This window comes from Panthera onca, chromosome A3 (genome assembly GCF_046562875.1).
Source record: "Panthera onca isolate mPanOnc1 chromosome A3, mPanOnc1 haplotype 2, whole genome shotgun sequence".
NCBI lineage: Eukaryota > Metazoa > Chordata > Mammalia > Carnivora > Felidae > Panthera > Panthera onca.
The window spans coordinates 56,811,989-56,831,087 of record NC_138341.1 but is presented as its reverse complement, the minus strand read 5'-3'; the positions used below and the strand labels follow the sequence as shown (position 1 = coordinate 56,831,087).

General features: G+C 38.8%; 1 protein-coding gene across 1 annotated transcript; it reads left to right on the top strand.

The window, feature by feature from the left end:
* Window positions 1-18,251: 18,251 nt before the first annotated feature.
* LOC132687772 (transcription elongation factor A protein-like 8) lies at window positions 18,252-18,590 on the top strand. The gene has a single exon (XM_060646291.3). The coding sequence runs from the start codon at window positions 18,252-18,254 to the stop codon at window positions 18,588-18,590; it is 339 nt and encodes a 112-aa protein (XP_060502274.3).
* Window positions 18,591-19,099: the final 509 nt, after the last annotated feature.

Genomic DNA, 19,099 nt, shown 5'->3' with positions numbered 1-19,099 from the left:
TATTCACTGGAGGGAAAGCACATATTTATGAAAGTATTTTTTTCTGTTAGCCGGTTAATGCAGCTAATAAATTCTTGATTTTTCTTCTTAGCTGTGCATAAACTCCTTGAAGTCCACCTGGATGACTATCAACTTAGGTTCTTCCTTATCACCATCTCTTGGCCCCTGACAAAGCCAGTTTCTGTAGACAGAGTCATGGCTGCCATGTAGCATTTTTATGGGAAAGAGAAAAGCCGACTTTCTGCTTCAGGTGTTCCCACACAGGTTTCTCTTAGCTTCTCCTTGCTTTCATATTGTTTTCTTTGATGTCTTTTCACCTGTATTTTTTGACAATAGTGATGTTAACATAGCACCTTACGAACTTTTTTGAGGAGTGCCACTTTTAGAGAATCTTTTTAGAGAGTGCATCTCTTACGCCCCTGGTTATGCTTCTTAACGAGAACATCCTTGCCCTCTTTCCTCCTTTCCATTCATTATTGTCTGTCCTCTTTCTTTTTCTTCCCCATGCATAGTTGGATGGTCAAGACTGGAGTGGTCAGGGTTACATTAATACCTGCCATGAATTCATTCCTGATCCCTCTCTCCTCTCCTACTTGGATCCTTGAGTCAAATGTCTGGGCTGTAAGAATTTCCCTGGAGGGATTCTTCCCTTCCTCCAAGGTGGCTGAGTAACATTCTACATGTGGCAGGCACATGACTGCACATTCTGCCTTTGCATGGGATTGGATGTTGATTGACAAGGCACCAATGGCAACTTTATTTTATATTCCTAGAGCTCAGTTAAGCCCTAGTCCTCACCAGGTGGCAAAGGCTAGACTGAAGGCCTGGAGAAACTGGGAGTGTCTGAATGAATTTTGATATTTAATTTTGCTCTGATTCATTTGAGAGGCAAAAAGGGAAGACTGGGGGTGGTACAGAGTCTCTGGAGTGTAAACGACACTCTGAAAGCATTCCTTCCTTTCTCAGTGGCTGTTCCCTGAACTAACTGAAACAGAGGGCCACAGAGAAAAAAGCTCCTAAGCTTTAAAATTTAACTGGTGTGTTTAGGGGATTGAGGGAGGGGGAGCATTCTTCAAACTGGTAGAAAGACCTCCAACATGGAAATAAGAAAAATCCTTTAAAATAGCTGAAGACATACTAAATAAATAGGGCTACTTTGCCTTTCCCTTTTCTGACAAGATTCTTCATGCAGCCACCCAAACATAATTGCTGTGCTTAGGAATCTTGGGGACTCCACAAACAGCTGATAAATTGAAGACAGAGACTTGGAGGGCTGTGCTCATTGTGGCTGAACTCCAGAGAAGAAATGGCAAAGTATTCTTGCATATTCCCACATATCATAGCCCTTCTGCCACTGTACTATATTTCATTGCGTCTGGGGTGCCATCAAATGTCATAGATGCCATTATTTTATTTTCCACTAAGAAATTAGAAAGTTATCAATGAAACTCTGATATGCCTTTCATTGTAAGATGCATCCTAATTTTAGAAATATTAATATGTGAACAGCCTTAGAGATAGGTAAAATATAGTAATAAAAGATTTACAAATCCCAAGAGGGAAGAAAGACTATCTACCCCTTCATTCAGTTCCCTTTCCCAAAACAGTGAGATGATGGCCTTCACTTCCTTGGGATTCTCTTTAGCAGGCCAAATAGACCTTAATTGGTTTACTTTATCTTGTTGATGAGTAGGAATAGACTTTGGCCTCCTGCATATCTTTTACAAGCTTTGGAAAGTTAGAATTATTCCCTAAGCCCAGAGATGAGCAAATTTGTGAAACAGCTGGTATATGCTTTTCAGATGTCTCCATCTTCCTGAATCCAGTTCATTTTTGTGACACTCCGTTTATTATTTGCCCCAGCACTGTGTGCCTTCATGTCCCATAGTGACTGCCCAGGCTGCACTGTGGAACCTTGTCAGTGTGGGTATTTTTGGAAAGTACCCCAAGTTCCTTTATTTTTCATCTTCCACGTCAAAACTTACCTGTCCTGGATACTATTTCTATAGGCCCTTGTTAGATGACTACCTAGTTATTCCAAGATTGAAGTGATAAGCTGATAATAGCTTAGGTTAGTCCTCCCAAGAAACACATTTTGAGGCTAATTAGGATCTTGTTGAAGATTTTTAATGCTAGAGGTGATTATAGAGAGACCAAAATAGTTGAGAAAATATTTGACCTTTAGGGTGTACTGTATTCTTCAAATCAGAGTACAGGTGACTCTTGAGCAACATGGTTTTGAGCTATTTATTCTTCAATAAACATATTGGAAACATTTTTGGAGATTTGTTACAATGTAAAAAAATTGTACACAAACTGTGAAGCTCAAAAATATTGAAAGAATTAAGAACAAGTATGACATGGATGCATAATATGTAGATACCACTCTATTTTATCATTTACTACCATAAAATGTTCACAAATCTATTATAAAAAGTGAAAATGTATCAAAACCTACACTCACAAATACAGCAGTAAATAGTGCCATTCATAGTTGAGAGAAAGGTAAACAATTGTAAAGATGCAATATTAAATCATAACTACATAAAATTCACTCTGGCTCATACTGTACTACTTTAATAATGTCACAGCCACCTCCTGTTGCTATTGTGGTGAGCTCAAGTGTTGCAAGTATCTGCTTAAAATGCCATGTGACACTAATCATCTCCACGTGAGCGGTTCATCTCTCCAGTAAATTGCGTATCACAGTAAAAAGTGATCTCTTGCAGTTCTCGGCGTATTTTTCATCACATTTAGTGCAATACCATAAACCTTGAATAACACCATGGGACCCATACAGAGTGCCACGAGTGATGCTAGAAGTGCTCCCAAGAAGCAGAGAAAAGTCATGACATTACAAGAAAAAGTCAAATTGCTTGGTATGTATTGTAGATTGAAGTCCACAGCTGAGGTTGCCCACTGTTTCAAGATAAATGAATCTAGTGTAAAGACCATCGTAAAAAACAAAAAACAGAAAAGGAAATTTGTATAACTGCTGATGCATCTATACCAACAGGTGCAAAACGCCTTGCCCTTTTTTGCAAAATACTTTTTTATCTCATGTTGAAAATGCAACTTTTATGTGGGTACTTGATGGCTACAAGAAAGGCATACCTAAGGTCTCTAATATCATTTGAGAAAAAGAGAAGTCATCATATGACAGGTAAAGGATCCAAAGCTAGAGAATTTAATGCCAGCAAAGGATGGTTTCATAATTATAGGAAGAAATGTGGCTTAAAAAATGTCAAGGTAATAGGAGAAGCAGCCTCTGTTGACTGCTAGGCAGCTGATGAGTTCCCAGTTACTTTTAACAAAATAATTGAGGGGAAAGGATATCTGCCTGCACAGGTGTTTTCATGCAGATTAAAGTGTCCTATTCTGGAAGAAAGAATGCCACAAAGGACATTTATTAGTAAGCAAGAGAGGTGAGCACCAGGATTTAAGGCCAGAAGTGATAGGCTAGCTCTACTGTTCTGTGCACATGCAGTCTGCTTTATGATCAGGACGGTTTGCCCTTATTTGTAAAGGTGTTAACCCCTGTGCCTTGAAGGGGAAAAAGATAAACTCCAGCTGCCAGTCTTTTGGTTGTACACCAAGGAGGCCTGGACAAGAACCCTTTTTCTGGATTGGTCCCATCCATGCTTTGTCCGTGAAGTCAGGAACTACCTTGCCAGTGAGGGACTGCCTTTTAAAGTTCATTTGGTATTGGACAGTGCCATTGGCCAACTAGAACCCCGTGAGTTTAATACCAAAGGCATTGAGGTGACTTGCCCCAAATACAATGTCTCTAACTCAGCCTTTAGATCAGGGAGGGTCATAAGTATCTAAAGGCTCATTACATACGTTATTCCAAAGAAAGCATTGTCAGTGGTATGGAAGAGAATCCCAATAGAGAGAACATCATGAAAATCATTGAAGATCATGAAATCAAATCATTGAAGATACCATTGTTGTTATTTGTTGATTGTTGATCAACAACATTGTTGATACCATTGTTGTTTCATCATCATGAAATCAAACCATTGAAGATACCATTGTTATAGAGAAACCCATGAAAGCTGTGAAGCCTGAAACAATAAATTCCTGCTGGGGAAAAGTGTATCCAGATGTTGTGCATTGACTTCACAGTATTTATGACAGAGCCAATCAAGGAAATCATGGAAGAGATTGTGGATATGGCAGAAAAGGGGGGGGGGGGGTGGTGGTGAAGGGTTTTGAGATATGGATCTTGAAGAAATTCAAGGGCTAATAGACATCACACCAGAGGAATTAACAGAAGACAACATGATGGAGATGAGTGCTTCTGAACCAGTGCAGACGATGAGGAAGATGTAGAAGCAATGCCAGAAAACAGAAAACATTAGTCTGGTAGAAGAAGTCTGATTGTTCAAGACTGCTTCTGACTTATGACATGGACTCTTGTATGCTATGGGCACTGAAGCTAAACCAAATGGTGGAAGGATTGGTACCATATAGAAAGGTTTTTAGAGAAATAAAAAAGCCAGACACAGAAATTACATTGTATTTTTGTAAACTTATACCTAATGTGCTTGCTTCTCTGCCTTCCCTTCCATTTCCTTCACCTCTTCCACCTCTGCCACTCCTGGGACAGTGAGACCAACTATGCAACCACCTCCTCTTTGTCACCCTCCTCAGTGTGAAAATGATAAGGGTGAAGACTTTATGATGTACACACACACACACACACACATGGAATTGACACCTGAAATGAAGCTTTCTAGCTCTGATAGAAGTCTTGGGGAGGATATTTATCAGCTCACATGTATTTCTCACTTATGAGCTCAGCCAGTTCTTTTTCGTCTGGGATTTCTTCATTTATTAGGTTATGGTGAAGGAAATAGAAAGTATATGGAATCTTGTTTTCAGAAGTATTTCAGTGTAATGCACCAGAGAGTTTGTCAGAAGTATTGGAGAAGGTGTTTGTGGAGAATAGTGTATGTTTATCTGAGGCTCTTCCTGGTTAATGCAGAAACAGAGAATTAGGGCTGGTGCTGGGCCAAACAAAGCAAAGGGAGATGATTGAAGGGCTGGGAGAGCATCTTTGTATGGCCGTGTTGAAGAATGGGTTAGCCTGAAAAATAAGTCTGATGGGTAACCTGGAGTGGTCATGCAGTGTGGTAGGAGTATAGTTGTAGAAAGGGTGTTTGCCAGCTGTTTTCCATCTCACTGAAGATGGTGGCTTTTGGGCCAGAAGGAAATGCACATTTGCTTGAAGAAGGAGCTCCCAGCCCAGCCCACAAAGAAATGTACATGTTGAATGTTTATCATGCAGTAGATGTTCTTGTTTGGGGGTTGCCCATCTGTGGTTGAGTTGGGGGCTACAAATTTCCTGCTCTCAAGCAGCAGACCGGTGTGGGAGGTGGCATCCTCTTAATAGTGAACACTTAAATAGTGTCCCGATGGAACCTGTAGGCACTTAGATATATTAGCTTATTGTCCCCATTTTACAAATGAAGAACTAAGGCCTGGAGAAGTTCTGTAAATTGCCCAGGATCATACAGCTGGCAGTGATTTATAAGCTGCTTTTAGTGCAAGGATTCACACCGTACACTTTGGCTCCAGAATCCACACCTGAATCATAATACTGTGCTCTTTCTCCAATTATTCTCTTGCTGGGCAGAATGAATTAATCTGGAAAAAGAGAAGTATGAAAGAGAACCTTTCTGGGTTACTCAATTTGAGCTCCCTAGGATGCAACTATGGCCACTGAAAAGTTCTCGCTCCTGAGCTGTGTGGTTTGTTGGTGTGTGTGTTTGTTTGTTTGTTTGTTTGTTTGTTTTTTCTAAACTTTGAGAGCAGCACTGTGGGTTCATCCTGTTTGCATCCCCAGTGAAAAATGCAGTCCTTGATAGGAAGAATGAAAGATTGAATGAATGATTACATGAATGTATGGTTGGATGTATACGTGAATGTTTACAGTTGTTGTCAGCTTAGTTTGGGAAGATAAACTGGAAAGAGAAAAAAACCCCTCCAGGTAAGGGACATACTGTTTTGTCCATGGTTCCAGAGAATCTGCCTAGACTTAGCAACAGCCAGAATTCAAGACTGTTTCTTCCAATGAATTCAAAGATCATGCCTGTTAAGACCTTACCCATCATTTACTGTCTCCACAAAGACCTCTGAGACTTACTCCTTCCATGCCAAAAGTCTGTTTCTTTGCTGTCTCCCAGTTCTTTTGCATGCACTTTGTATATCTGATATGGAATGGCTCCTCTAATGCTAATGAATTCTAGTATAAAATGAAATCTGTGAGGGTTAGACATTAACTCTTCAGTAGAGGTAACAGTTTATGTCTTATTTCTTTCATTCCTTGCGTGTTTTGAAATGGTATTTGAGAAATACCATTTACATTAAGTGGATTTTAATATTTCCTCCCAATATCAAGCAGGTGAGCCAGTGCCAGGTGCAGAAAGGGGACTTAAAGCACCACACTGGGCTTATTGTAATACCTGTTGCTAATTTTCATTGTTTAGAAAACAGAAATCTGGATTTTGCCACTGTGATATTAATCACCCCATGTAATAATAACTGTGTTTATTAACTCATTTTATTACAGAGAATATAATGTGAACCTCTTGGTTCATAGTCCTCTACTTATTCCTCTAAACTGGTATTCTGTTGGAGACTAGTCTAAGAAGTCATGGTAAATGACAGCAGTCACAAGAAAACTTATTGATCACTAGTAAGTTAGAGTCTTCAGGGGAATCTGTCTAAAGCAGTGGTTCTGAAAATCTAGCCTGTGGGTCATGTACCATCAGAATCAGGTTGAGTTCTTATTTAAAGTGTGTATTCCTGAGCTTCTCCTGAGAACTAAATCAGAATACTTGCATGGCCAGCTCAGGACTCTGCCCAGTCCTCACATTTATCATGTGATACACCCACAAATTTAACCGGCTGTCTGGTCAAATGTTTTCCTACAGTAGAAAACAATTATTAAAAAAAAAAAAAAGAAACCAATTGTTAAGTAGGCTTTTTGCATAAAAATGGTCTTAGGAGATGATTTAGTTCCATTCCCTTCAGTTACTTTCCTAAGGGATTGTTCTTTTTGTTTGTTTTCATCTTTCTGGACATTTAAAATGACATTTAAAAGGAGTAAAAGAAAAGAGTAGTACACTTTTTAAAACACTGGTTTCTTTGAACTGCAATTTGGGCTGGGTTATATATATGTACATAAAAATTGTTTTCATATACATATAATTTGTTTTCAATTTGTTAGCCTCATACAATTACGACAAAGTACATGTACAAAGGGGTTCCCTCTGGAAACTGGCTTGCCTAAAATGGGTAATCCTACATAGAAGTAATTTGGAAAAGAACGAGTTTGGAAGAAACTTTCTGTCTGACTTAGTTTCCTTTTGAATGATGTTGTAATGCCTTTTCCCACAGCCCTTTTTCTTCTTTGGAGCTTTCCATATGGCTTTCAATGTAAATCCTGAGATGGGGTCTACTCAGAGCAGGATTGCAGAGAAGCACCATAACCAGTGACCAGAGATGTGGGACCCAGAGTCTAAGCCCCTGCTCAGGTTTCTTCTTAGCTTTCCCACTCAGGCTCTATGGGCATGACTCCTCCCTCTTGGCATTTTTAGGCTCCACGTTGCCTCTAGGTGCATGATGAGATGCTCAAGACAGTTCTTAAGGTGTGTATTTTGTCATTGCTACAAAAGCAAAATTTACATTCCATCAAAGCATCATCAAAGGTACTGCAGAGTTATTTCTTAAAAAAGGTATACTCGTAAACAGAAGTTTCCTTGGATCCAGAGGATAAAATTTTTGCCAGGAGTATACTAATCAAGGGTGACCTGTTGCCTTGTTGAAGCCCAGTTTTTTTCTTAGAGACTGTTTCAAATGGGATTAATATTGGAATCTCAAAAATAGAGGCTCTTTTGGCTAACAACAGATACTAGAATCTGAAGGTCTAGTGAGTGCTCTGAAGCACTGAGAGATAAAAAGGATTTTCCAAAATCACATAGCTAATCAGTGGCAGAGCTACTGAATCAAGTCTCTCAACTTCTGATCCAATGTTCAACTTAGAGTAGCATCAGAAAGAGGCCTGTCTCTTCTATTGCAGATCTTTTTTGTATTCTCATTAGCATGGTTGAAAAGTGAAGGAGGCCACAGCTGGATTTCCGGGCATCAATGATTCAGGTCAAGAGGATGGCATCCCTCAGGCAAAACTGCACCTGGAGTCTTTGTTGTTGTTGTTGTTTTTCCAGGAGAAGCAGAAACATTTTTTAAATCAAGGATTGGCCATTATACAAATCGTACTGTCCCAGTGTCCTTGTAAATTGTATTAAGGCTAAAAAATTAGAATATAGAAATAGTTTGTTTTTCACTTGCATTGTGGTATGGTTCTCCAGTTGGAAAGTGACAGCCCTTCCAGTATTAACTGTGTGGTATTGGTACAGCACCTACCCTTTTGTGTTGTTGTTTTTTCTCATCCTTAAAATGGGCCTGAGAGGATCTGCTCTACCTAGCTTCTGACATAGCTATGTAGAAGAAATGAGAGAACTGTTGTTGCAATATCTCAAAAACTAGAAGAATTCCTGAGATCTGATACAACTGTTACACATTTCAAGAGACAACAGCCACTGAAAGAAAAATGAGGAAAAGGAAAAAAGACAACAATAAGAGATAAGACTACCCCTCATCCTCCCTTTACAGCTTTAGCAAGCTGTCCAGCCATTCTAAATTTTATTTATGCATTTTATAGGTGAATCAGTGGGTAAAATGTCCATATATCATTCTCAGTTGTTTGTTGGCCCCCTGATTCTTCAAAATTCAAAGTCATAGCATCTCCTAGGATATTTCCTTACCTCGTTCCCTGTGTTTTGAGTGGAAAGCTCCAGAAAGGTACAGTGACTACCCAATGATGTAAAATTTTCCAAAGATTCAGAGAGCCAAAGTCAGCTCAGTGAGAAAACAAATAAAGAAAATACTAAAATAACACTGAGGGCAGAGGCCCTCATAGAACCTGCCAAAAAGATATGAAGTTTGATTAGAATAATTATTTTAATTGAATTATCATTTTAAATCAATTAAGGGGAAGGATTTCAGTGGAAGGATGCCAAGCCCTACGCATGGGATCCATTTGTTGGGCAGCATGTTGGGAGCCTAAATAATTGTACACTCATGCCCTCTTTAATAAACACACACATTCACAAAACCTCTCACAATTGATCTTCACACCCAGGACTTTAGACCTCGGCTCTGCTGAGCCCTGTAATGGGATAACTCAGGGTGATTATGTGGTTTAGTAAATATCCATAAATTAAGGATAGTGTTTGAAGGCTGCCAGTAACGACCTCAGTTTCCCAGTATCCCCCAGAGGAGTGAATTAATTCTTCATAAGAGAGTGGGGCAAAGGCAAGCTAGGATGGAGAAGATTAGTTCCTTCTTTTTCTCCCCTCCCATAATTGGTTACCTTCCTGGTCCTTCCCAGGACACTGGAAGTGTTTCACCAAATCTCTGGGTCTCAACAATAACGTACTTCGAAAGGGAGGCTGATTACATTGACTGAAATCCATCCTGGCACAAGGCTTTTGCTGCAGCTGGTTCCATTTACATTTTGTATTTTTGGAGCTTGTGCCTGTTCCAGGGAGGGATGGGATAATTGATTTAAATCAAATTATGAAACGTGATACTTTGAATTCCTGAAAACATGTTTCCTGGCACTGCATTCAGCAGTGGAGTCCTCACAGGTACGGTGGAATGGGATGAGTGAGGCTGAGGCTTTCTTGCACTGTGTGTGTGTGTGTGTGTGTGTGTGTGAGAGAGGGGGGGGGGAGGGAGGGAGAGAGAGGGAGAGAGGGAAGGAGGGAGAGAGAGAGAGGGAGGGAGGGAGGGAGGGAGGGAGGGAGAGGGAGAGACACTTCCACTCTTTTTGTTTAGAGGTTGGGCTGGGGTCTCTGCCTGAAACCACCAGGAGATTCTGGTCTCCCTTTGTCAAGAGTGAGAAGCTGCCATCACATCACTGCTGTACCCCTTGCCAGGTGTAGCCATTGATTTTAATAGTGAGCTTCTCGAATTGTATCTCTTTGATCACAGAGCTGAAATTAAAGGCTATACATCGTGTAAATGACAAAGAAAATAGATGGGGGCTCAGGAAAAAATGCTAATAACTTTAAGACTTCACTGTGTCACACATTCATTTCCATTTGGAAAGACAATTTGCCTCCTAGATTTTAAAAGCTATTTTAGAACAGTTTCAAAATCAAGATCCTTAATGTTGCTTTGCTCCCATCTGTAGCCTAAATTATTTGTAATTAAGTTAAATAGCTTCATATAAATAGTAGACCTATGCAGTTGGGGGAATGATTGTTTCACATACTTCCATGCTTTGTGGAATTGTGAGTAGCAATAGCATCTTTCAAAAGCAGCCCCCACTCTATTTGGTGCAGAACTTTGATATGGAATTTTGGAAAACTATCCTTCCTCTAAATATCACTAGTGATTCACTTTAGACCCTGAGTCCATTGGCATAGCCAGATTTGAATTATATCTCTGCAACTTATTTCACAAGCTTGAGCAAGATATTTAGGCTCTTTGTGCCTCAGTTTCATTATTTGTAAAATGATGATTATAATAATACCAACCACACAAGATTATTCATAAAGCACTTACAACAGTTTATAGTCTGTAGCAAGGCTATTATTTTTTCTTTAGTCATTATTGAAGAAATAATAACATCCATCCTAACAATCTATAATTCTTGGAGTGCTTCCAGCCATTTATTTGAATGGCTTGTTGAACTTTGACATCTTCACTCAACATGGGTAAGCACTCTTCTTTTCTGGAGACTCCGTCCATTGCAGGGAGCAGCTTGGGAGGGTTGGAAGGTCTTGCAGCCTTGCTGGCTACTTTGAGCTATTGGACCTTGGAGTTTTACCTCACTGGAAATGAAGCCTACTGAAAGGGAGGGTCTCTTTAAAACCCTATCCTGACTGACCTTATACTTACTTATAGGTAAACTTATGAGCAAATATGGAACTCTCAGACGAGGAGTTAATTTCAGGAGACCAGTGCTTACTATGTCACTAGTTATTATAATTTATTCAGAAAAGTGTGTGGCTTCTTCCAGCTTCTGCCCAGCAGCTATCCGGGTTTGGGTTCTACAAAGGGTTTATTTTTTAGATGAGTCAGACTTGATGACACTGTTTCCCTCCTAGGGGAGCCCATACACCTTTGCTCAGGCTTGACATACAGCCCACCCGCCTACCCTTTACCCCCATTCCCAGGCCTTGGGAACACCAGGGCAGACCAGGAAAAGGCTCATATTTAGGGTAGGAAAAGATTTACACAACTTTGCCTTCAGGGCACAAGTTCAGTGAAATATAGGGGAGCCTAACTTAATGCTCAACTCTTTTAAGATAGACCTATCAAATAAAATTAAGTGCTTAGAGTGACTATTAAAATTAATTTTGATCAAAGTGATACATGTACATAAAGTCAAACAGCACTAACAGTCTGTTGCTCCCATTCACACTTCCATTCCCCCAGAGAAATCGCTTTCAGTACTCTAAACTGTTTCTTCTAGTGTTTATCTCCATATTGCCAAAATAATATTCTTTACTCTTATTTACCAACTTTAGACACTGTATGTTGGCTCTTTTTTTTAATGTTTATTTGTTTTTTGACAGGAGAAACAGAGCATGAGCAGGGGAGGGGCAGAGAGAGAGAAACAGAGAATCTGAAGCAGGCTCCGGGCTCTGAGCTGTCAGCACAGAGCCTGACATGGGGCTCGAACTCATAAGCCGTGAGATCATGACCTGAGCCGAAGTCGGACGCCCAACCGACTGAGCCACCCAGGTGCCCCTGTGTTGGCTCTTTTGTAATGATTGAGTTCTCTTAAACCATGACCCTTACTTCTTCCTCCAACATCTCAATATATAGTCATATCAAAAATTCTAATTAAATTAATAGAATTTCCATTATCACAATGATGCAAATATTATCAGTATAGAATTAGTATACTATGGTTCTAATAATTGTCCTATTTTTACACATATATGGATTTCTACATACTTGTCAGGATGAGCTACATTTTGTTGGGTAACAACCCTAACATCTTGGTGGGTCAAAACAACAGAGATTTCTTTCTTGCTCATGCTGTATGTCCACTATGGGTCAACAAAGGGAGTGGTGGAGGGACTCTACTCATTGGAATCCCTAGGGGTCCTTGGCTTTTGGGGAACCCACCATCTTGAACCTGGTCAGTCAGAAAAGTGCTCTGGAGGGCAACCAGCATTTAAACGCTCTGGTTCAGATGTGAGACATATCACATTTGCTTACAATTTGTTGGCCTGAACTACTCACATGGCTCCACTACCCACAAGATGCCTTTAAAGAGCAGTTCTGCCATGGGTCTGAAAGGCGGAAAGCTAAAAATATTTGGTGAAAAGAAGTTAAAATTACCCCTGAATCTTTTAATTTTCCCCGTTGGTCTGTTATATGCAATCACTTGTGTTTCCCAAATGTTTAAATTTAAATTGAAGACCTCCTGCACAGCTGTCACAATGGAGACTTTCCTTTGCCATTCCCTACTTAAATGTTTTTCCTTCTTGGTTCATTCCTTTTCATCAGTGGGGTACTATTTCAGTAGCTTCCTAAGAAAGTATTAGGGGAGCTAAAAGATACAGGCAAGTTATAGCTGAGTTTTTCATAGCAGTCTTCCCTAGTCTTACCTCGAACTAATTTTTAGCTTGGCTGCATAAAGGATTTTGGGTTGGAAATCACTCCTAAGAATTTTAAAGGAATTCTTCCATTGTCATCTAGCATTTTATTACTGTTGAGAAGTCCCATGTCATTCTGATTCATGTGACCTAGATTTTCTGAGTGGATTCTTTTTAGAATTTTCACTTTATTCTTATTCTGAAATTTCACAATGATGTGCCTTGGTATGAGTCTTTTAAAAATGATTTTTTCTTCAATATTCTGTGTTCAGCTGGGGTTCTAAGAATGTGGGGACATTAGAGCGTTCATAATTTTAGTCTAGAGAAATTTTCTTACATTTGATAATTTCTATCTCACTATTTTTTTATGGAACATTTATAAATTAGATGCTGGATTAACCAGGTTTATCTTCCATGTATCTTTGTTTCTCTGCTATTTGCCATTACTCTAGCATCTTAATTTTTTTTTCTGTAGGAGGTTTGCATGATTTTATTTTCTGAATCTTGTACTGATTTTTTTAAAAAATGGGTTTATCATAATTTTAGTTTCCAGGTACTCTTATTTTTCTGTTTGTTCCTTCTCTGTAGCATCCACTTGTTTTATGGATATAGTATCTTCTTATCTCTCTGAAGATATTAATTATAGTTTGTGAAACTTTGTTTTATTCCTACATTATCTAGCTCTCTTTTACCCTGTTGGTTCTTCTCTCTTTTCATTCTGGAGACTTTCCTCAAATCTGATAGTCTGTGAATGTCTGTTCACATTTAGGAATGGGGTTGACTGAGAGCTTTGTGACCCTGTTAATAGGCAAGCTACACTGTGATGTCATTGTACAGACAGTAGTAGCATTTTCTTTGTGGAGCCCATATATGAGTATATGAAAGTCTGGGACTATTTGTCATCTCCAGCAAAAAATCTAGCAGCAAGAGCTCTGAGGGTGGGGCATACACTTTGCTATAGGAGTTCTTGAGACAGGACAAGTAAAGTAGGCTCATTAACAGGCTCACAAAACTTCCTTAATCCTCTAGCTTTTACATCTTCATACTACCCATCCCTTTGCTGTGGTTGAAATCTCTCTACTTTATTCCTTTAATAAGGACACAATTACAATCTTTTTGCCTGGGGATTATGTGGTGTGAGGAAAGAGATTTAAGGAGAAAACTAATATATATGGATATTTTTACTACTCCCCCGTCCCTGAAATCTCTATTTAGACTTGAGCCTTGTGCAATATCCAGCACTGTTGGTTCCTGAGCCTCTTAAGGATTCTGTAAGGGATCATCACTCTCTTCCCCTTCTGGTAGCTCCCTTTGCCAAGGACTTTTGGTTCTAATTTTCCCTGCTCAGCTAGATTGGTCACCACTCCTCCTTGATATATTCTTTTTTTAAAAATGTATTAAACTTTTCATCTGCTGATATCTCCTCTCCAGCCTTCTTGTCCTGAGGACTTAAATCTTTTTTATTCCTTTATCATTGTTTTAATGGGGACTCAGGAAGAAGAAAGGTTCAATGTCTGTGGTCAGGAAGCCATATTTAACTGGAAATCTCTTTTATAAAATAAGTTACTTCATAGCTTTGGTGACCAATTCTTTACCTTCCCATGTTGTTCACAACTGTTTTTTCTCTAAGCAGTCTGAGTCCTGGGCAAGAAAGGTCAGCCCTTTCTCAGGAGAACTTCAAATTCTAGGCTTGAGACTATGGTAAACTCTAGTGTTCTGGATTAAAAGTAGCATTGCTTAGTTGTTTTAAAGCATGGGCTTTATCTGAGAAGGCTGGGGTTTGCATTTCAGCCCCATTGCTTTCCAGCTGTGTGACCCTGGACACGTTTCTTATTCTTTCTGTTTTCTCAGTTATAAAATATGGGTAATAATAGTGCCCACCTCCTAGGGTTGATATAAGAATTAAAGTTAATACATGACCTTTAAAGTGCATATCAATTATAAAATATGGGTAATCATAGTGCCTACCTCCTAAGGTTGATATAAGAATTAAAGAAGATAATACATGACCTGTAAAGTCCGTAGCATGGTGCCTAGCAAATAAAAAGTATGCAGTGATAGTGGTCATTATTATCCTTGAGTATTTCAGGTTGTGTTGTACCTAAGGATTTTTTAGCTCATTTCAGAATTCTCAAAAAATAGTAAGTTGAATCTATGACTTCGGATCGCTCTCAGCAAGCACTGTTCTTGAATCTGAGTTTAGTTCAATTTCTAGAATCGGTATTCTGTGCTCTTCAGGTAGTAAACCTATTTTCACTGGCAAGTTTAATGCTTAGTGATCTTGCAAGCTCAGAAAGGCTGAGCCATATCCCAGAAGGTTGAAGTTAGTGTCAACCCATAGTTTAGAGCAGATGCTGGCAAACTTTTCCATTAAAGAGCCAAATAATAACTATTTTTGTTTTTGTGGCGCATACAGTCTCTTTCTCAGCTATTCACTTATGCCATTAGAGTGTGAAAGCCTCCATAGACAATGTGTAAACAAATGGACCTGGCTATGTTTTAATGAAACTTTATTTACAAAAAAATGGTGGCACTTGGGTTTGGCTGTTGGTTATAGTTTGCCAAATCCAGGCTTAAGGCATAGTGGAGAAGAAAGGGGGACAGGGGAAGGTGTAACCAAACCAACAGGAGTTCACTGCTTGGTGAGTCAGAAATTGCACCAGATTGAGTTGCCTCACAAAGAAAACTTTATTTGCAGCAAATAAGGAGATCATGGGGGAATTGTTTCCAAAGCTCTGACTCTCTGAGCAAGGGTGGATGGGTTCCTTTTATTTAGGTTAGGATGAATATCTAAATAGGGAAGCCCTGCCATTGTATGTAGAGGTGGCATAGGGTCTGGCATGAGCCTTGAGGCAGCATGCCTATGCATACATTGTGTTCTATGAATGGGGCTTGTGCTCCTCTTTGGGCAGGGACTTTAGTATTATAATGAGGTAAAGGAAGTTGTCTGTCATTCTAGAGGTCATTCCCTGGTCTGTCAGTGTAGGCCTCAGTCAGGGGTTAAACTGGTCTGGGCCAGTTGGAGGTCACTATCACTGGAGGGGTAGTTTCGCTTTTCATTTGCCTGACTTAAGGGATTAGCTGGAAAGAAGAGTTTAAGGAAAAATGTGGGACAAAGGTTGATGAATGGAAGCAGGTGGGCAATAAAGGTCAGGTGTTGGGGTCTAGTTGCTGACAAAGGGAGGAAATAAGAAGGAACAGAAATGCATCGCTTCTCGGCCTTTTGGCTAAGATCATGTGTGAAGAAGGAACAGAAATGTACCCATGAAGAGAGAAGTCAGGCCTCTCAAAAGCAATTTGGTAATTTAAAGGAAGCTTGAGGATGCTGACTACCCCCACTCTATCTGGTTGTCTTCTGATGGTGAACCTTGGGAAAAGTAGGAAGAAAGAAACAGTTTTTTTTTAAGTTTTTGTTTAAATGCCAGTATAGTTAACATACAGTGTAATACTAGTTTCAGGTGTACAGTTCAGTGATTCAGCACTGAAATAAACGTTTTTGAGTTGTATTCTGAGAATCTTCACATTTTCCCCCTTTTCCTTCACCTTCTTCTTTGACTCCCCTTTCCTTGGTTAGGTAGTGACTTCACACTTCTTCCCCTGTTCCTAGCAGAGCCCATTAATATGAAAGGGTAAATTACTAGTAATAGTTTGGATTATTACTCCTTTTAGGGAATCTGTACTTTAAGAAAATAAAATGAAAGAATATGTTTTTTCCTCTTAAGACATTGTTTTGTTTTTGTTTTTCGTAATGTATGCAATGGACACACCTCATATCTGAGCCTCATCCCACCCTTTATCCTGTCTGGGGGTGTGGTTCAGAGATTGGGTGGGGAACCATGGTTTCTGTTGCAAATGTTACTTGGTAATAAAAACAATGCCTCAGTAATTTGAGTTGTTTTGAAACAGTCATGCCAAAATGTCCTTTTTCATCAAAAACATACGTTTAACTTTCTAACAGGGTGATTTGATTGGATAACCCCAGTGGAATATATTCCAATAGAAAAAATAACCACACACACAAAAAGCTGAAAATTTTTGGTAATCATATTATTGATGATAGTGCTTATATTCCTTTCTTGTATATGGGATAATTTAAGTGAGTATTATTTTGGTTTGTTTAAAATTAACATTTTCATAGTAGTTGAAAAAAAGCTAAAGGTATAAGATCAAGGAGATAAAGTAAAAATCCCAAAATCCTGAATTTGAATCAGAAGAATCAGTATAAATTCATAGTATTCTTTCTTTAAAAAAAAAAAAAAAAAAGACATATTTTCAAGCTCTGTTTTCAAAAAAAAGACTTGGAAATAATAATTTCCCCAGTATCAGTGTGTACCCCATGCATCTGGATTCTGTTCACTAAATATCATTTCTTACTAAGGGATGACATCTCCTTGGAGAAATGGATAATTCCCTGTATGGGGAAAGAAATGTACAAGATTAGGCAGGAACATCTTGTTAGACCAGATAGTAATAAAAGCTCCCAGTAATATGCGGATTATTTTAAAAAGACTCAGGAGACAATTTAAATAAACTACTTAGAAAAGATGGGACAATTTTAAGCATTAATAAGAATTGAATGCAATTGATTGAAGCATAGGGAATGTGTTTAAATCCACGGGTTCATAATGATACTTTAAAACAACACATACACACAAACACAAACAGAAATACTCTCAACTCTTCATTGGCTGCCTTTGGAGAATACTAGGAAACTACCTTATTTTAAAAACTGGTAAGTAGACAATCTAGCATGTATCCTGCTGTTCCTATATGATAACTAGGTAGTTGGTAAGAAGTTTCTCTTTATAGGAATGTTTCAGTTAATAAAAAAGAAGCAATGGTAGAATTAGAAAATTATGATTCTGTAAAAAAAAAAAAAGAAAATTATGATTTCGCAATCTGGATGGATCTAGATCAGGAGTCAATAAACTTTTTCTGTAAGGGACCAGATAGTGAATATTTTAAGCTTTGTGGGCCCTATAGTCTGTATTGCAACTATTCAAGTCTGCATTGGAGTGTGGAAGCAGCCATTGGCAATGGACGTGATTGTTTCAGTAAAACTATTTAGAAAAACAGGGTGCACTGATTGGATTTTGTCCATAGGCTGTAGTTTGCAGACCCCTGATCTAGATAATGATTATCAGTATCTGATAATATCACAATAAAAGAGACACCAGGTTTTGTTCCTCCTAATGGAGGTACATGGCTCATCTTGGGGGGGGGGGGGAACCAGAATCTGATGAGGCTTTTTGATTTAACTACCAATTTTCAGAGAATAAAAGGAACAGAGGAACATATTAGAAAATGCAGGAAGAAGCAGTCAGCAAAATCTAGACTTTGGGAAACTCCAGAGAACAAACGACTTTTTAAACAAATTTTCAAGAGGGAAGATAATATGGAGGAGTAATCTAGAGATTAAAAATGACTTAAGAAACATATCACATAGTTTATAGTCTAGGGCTTGTTTCCCTGTAGGAGCTCTGTATGCTGGAGAAGGAGCAAAAGTGCCCTAATCCTTTTAGGATTAATTTATTCAAAAGAAATAACAGAAAAATACTCAACATGCAAAAAGAAAATGAAGGAAAACCACAGAACATGCCAAAGGTGGAGGCACGCTGCCCTTCAGAAGATGTACCACAGGAGGCAGAGGGAAATCCTCAGCCTTCTGAAGGTATAAGCCAAGAAACAGGAAGCCTTAGAGGAGGGCTGACCCAACCTGGCCTGGGGTTTAAAGAGGACACTCCCATGAGGCATTTGGACCTTGAAGAAATAATAAGAGGCGTAGATGAGTGGGAAAGGCTTAAGAAAGAGATAAGAAGAGTAAGAAACAAGTTTGCGATGATGCATTGGAAGCAAAGACATTCATGCAGCTGTTCTTATCCTGTGTGTTCTAGACCGTAAATTCTTTTTTTTTTTTTTTTTTTTTTTGTCTGATATTAAAATCTGGTCCCCGCTTGCTTTCTGTGTTTTCTGATGTATCTTTGACATTTGTTTTACTTTTAAATATCTGGTGGAATTTTTTTTTTAGGTAGTGTCCTTGTTACCAGCGTCTCACTGGATTTTGTGTTTTGACCCATTATGCAGATCTGTTTTTTAGTTGGAAAGTTTTACACATATGCATGAAAATTTATTCATTCTATATTGCAAAGTTAAACATAACATGTTTACAAAGCAGTATATTTAGTATCAGCTCACATAGGTAGGATTAAATCACAAATTGTATGTATGCATGCATATGTGTATACATACATCCATATGTCAAAAACCTAATGGCTTATTTCTGTGTGGTGTGAGCTTTTTTCTTTTCACTTATATGTGTTTTTTTCCTGAACATGTGCCACACACACAAAAAGAATTAAAGTTTTGTAATTAAGAGTCAAATAATTTGCATCCAGCTTATAAGGACAATG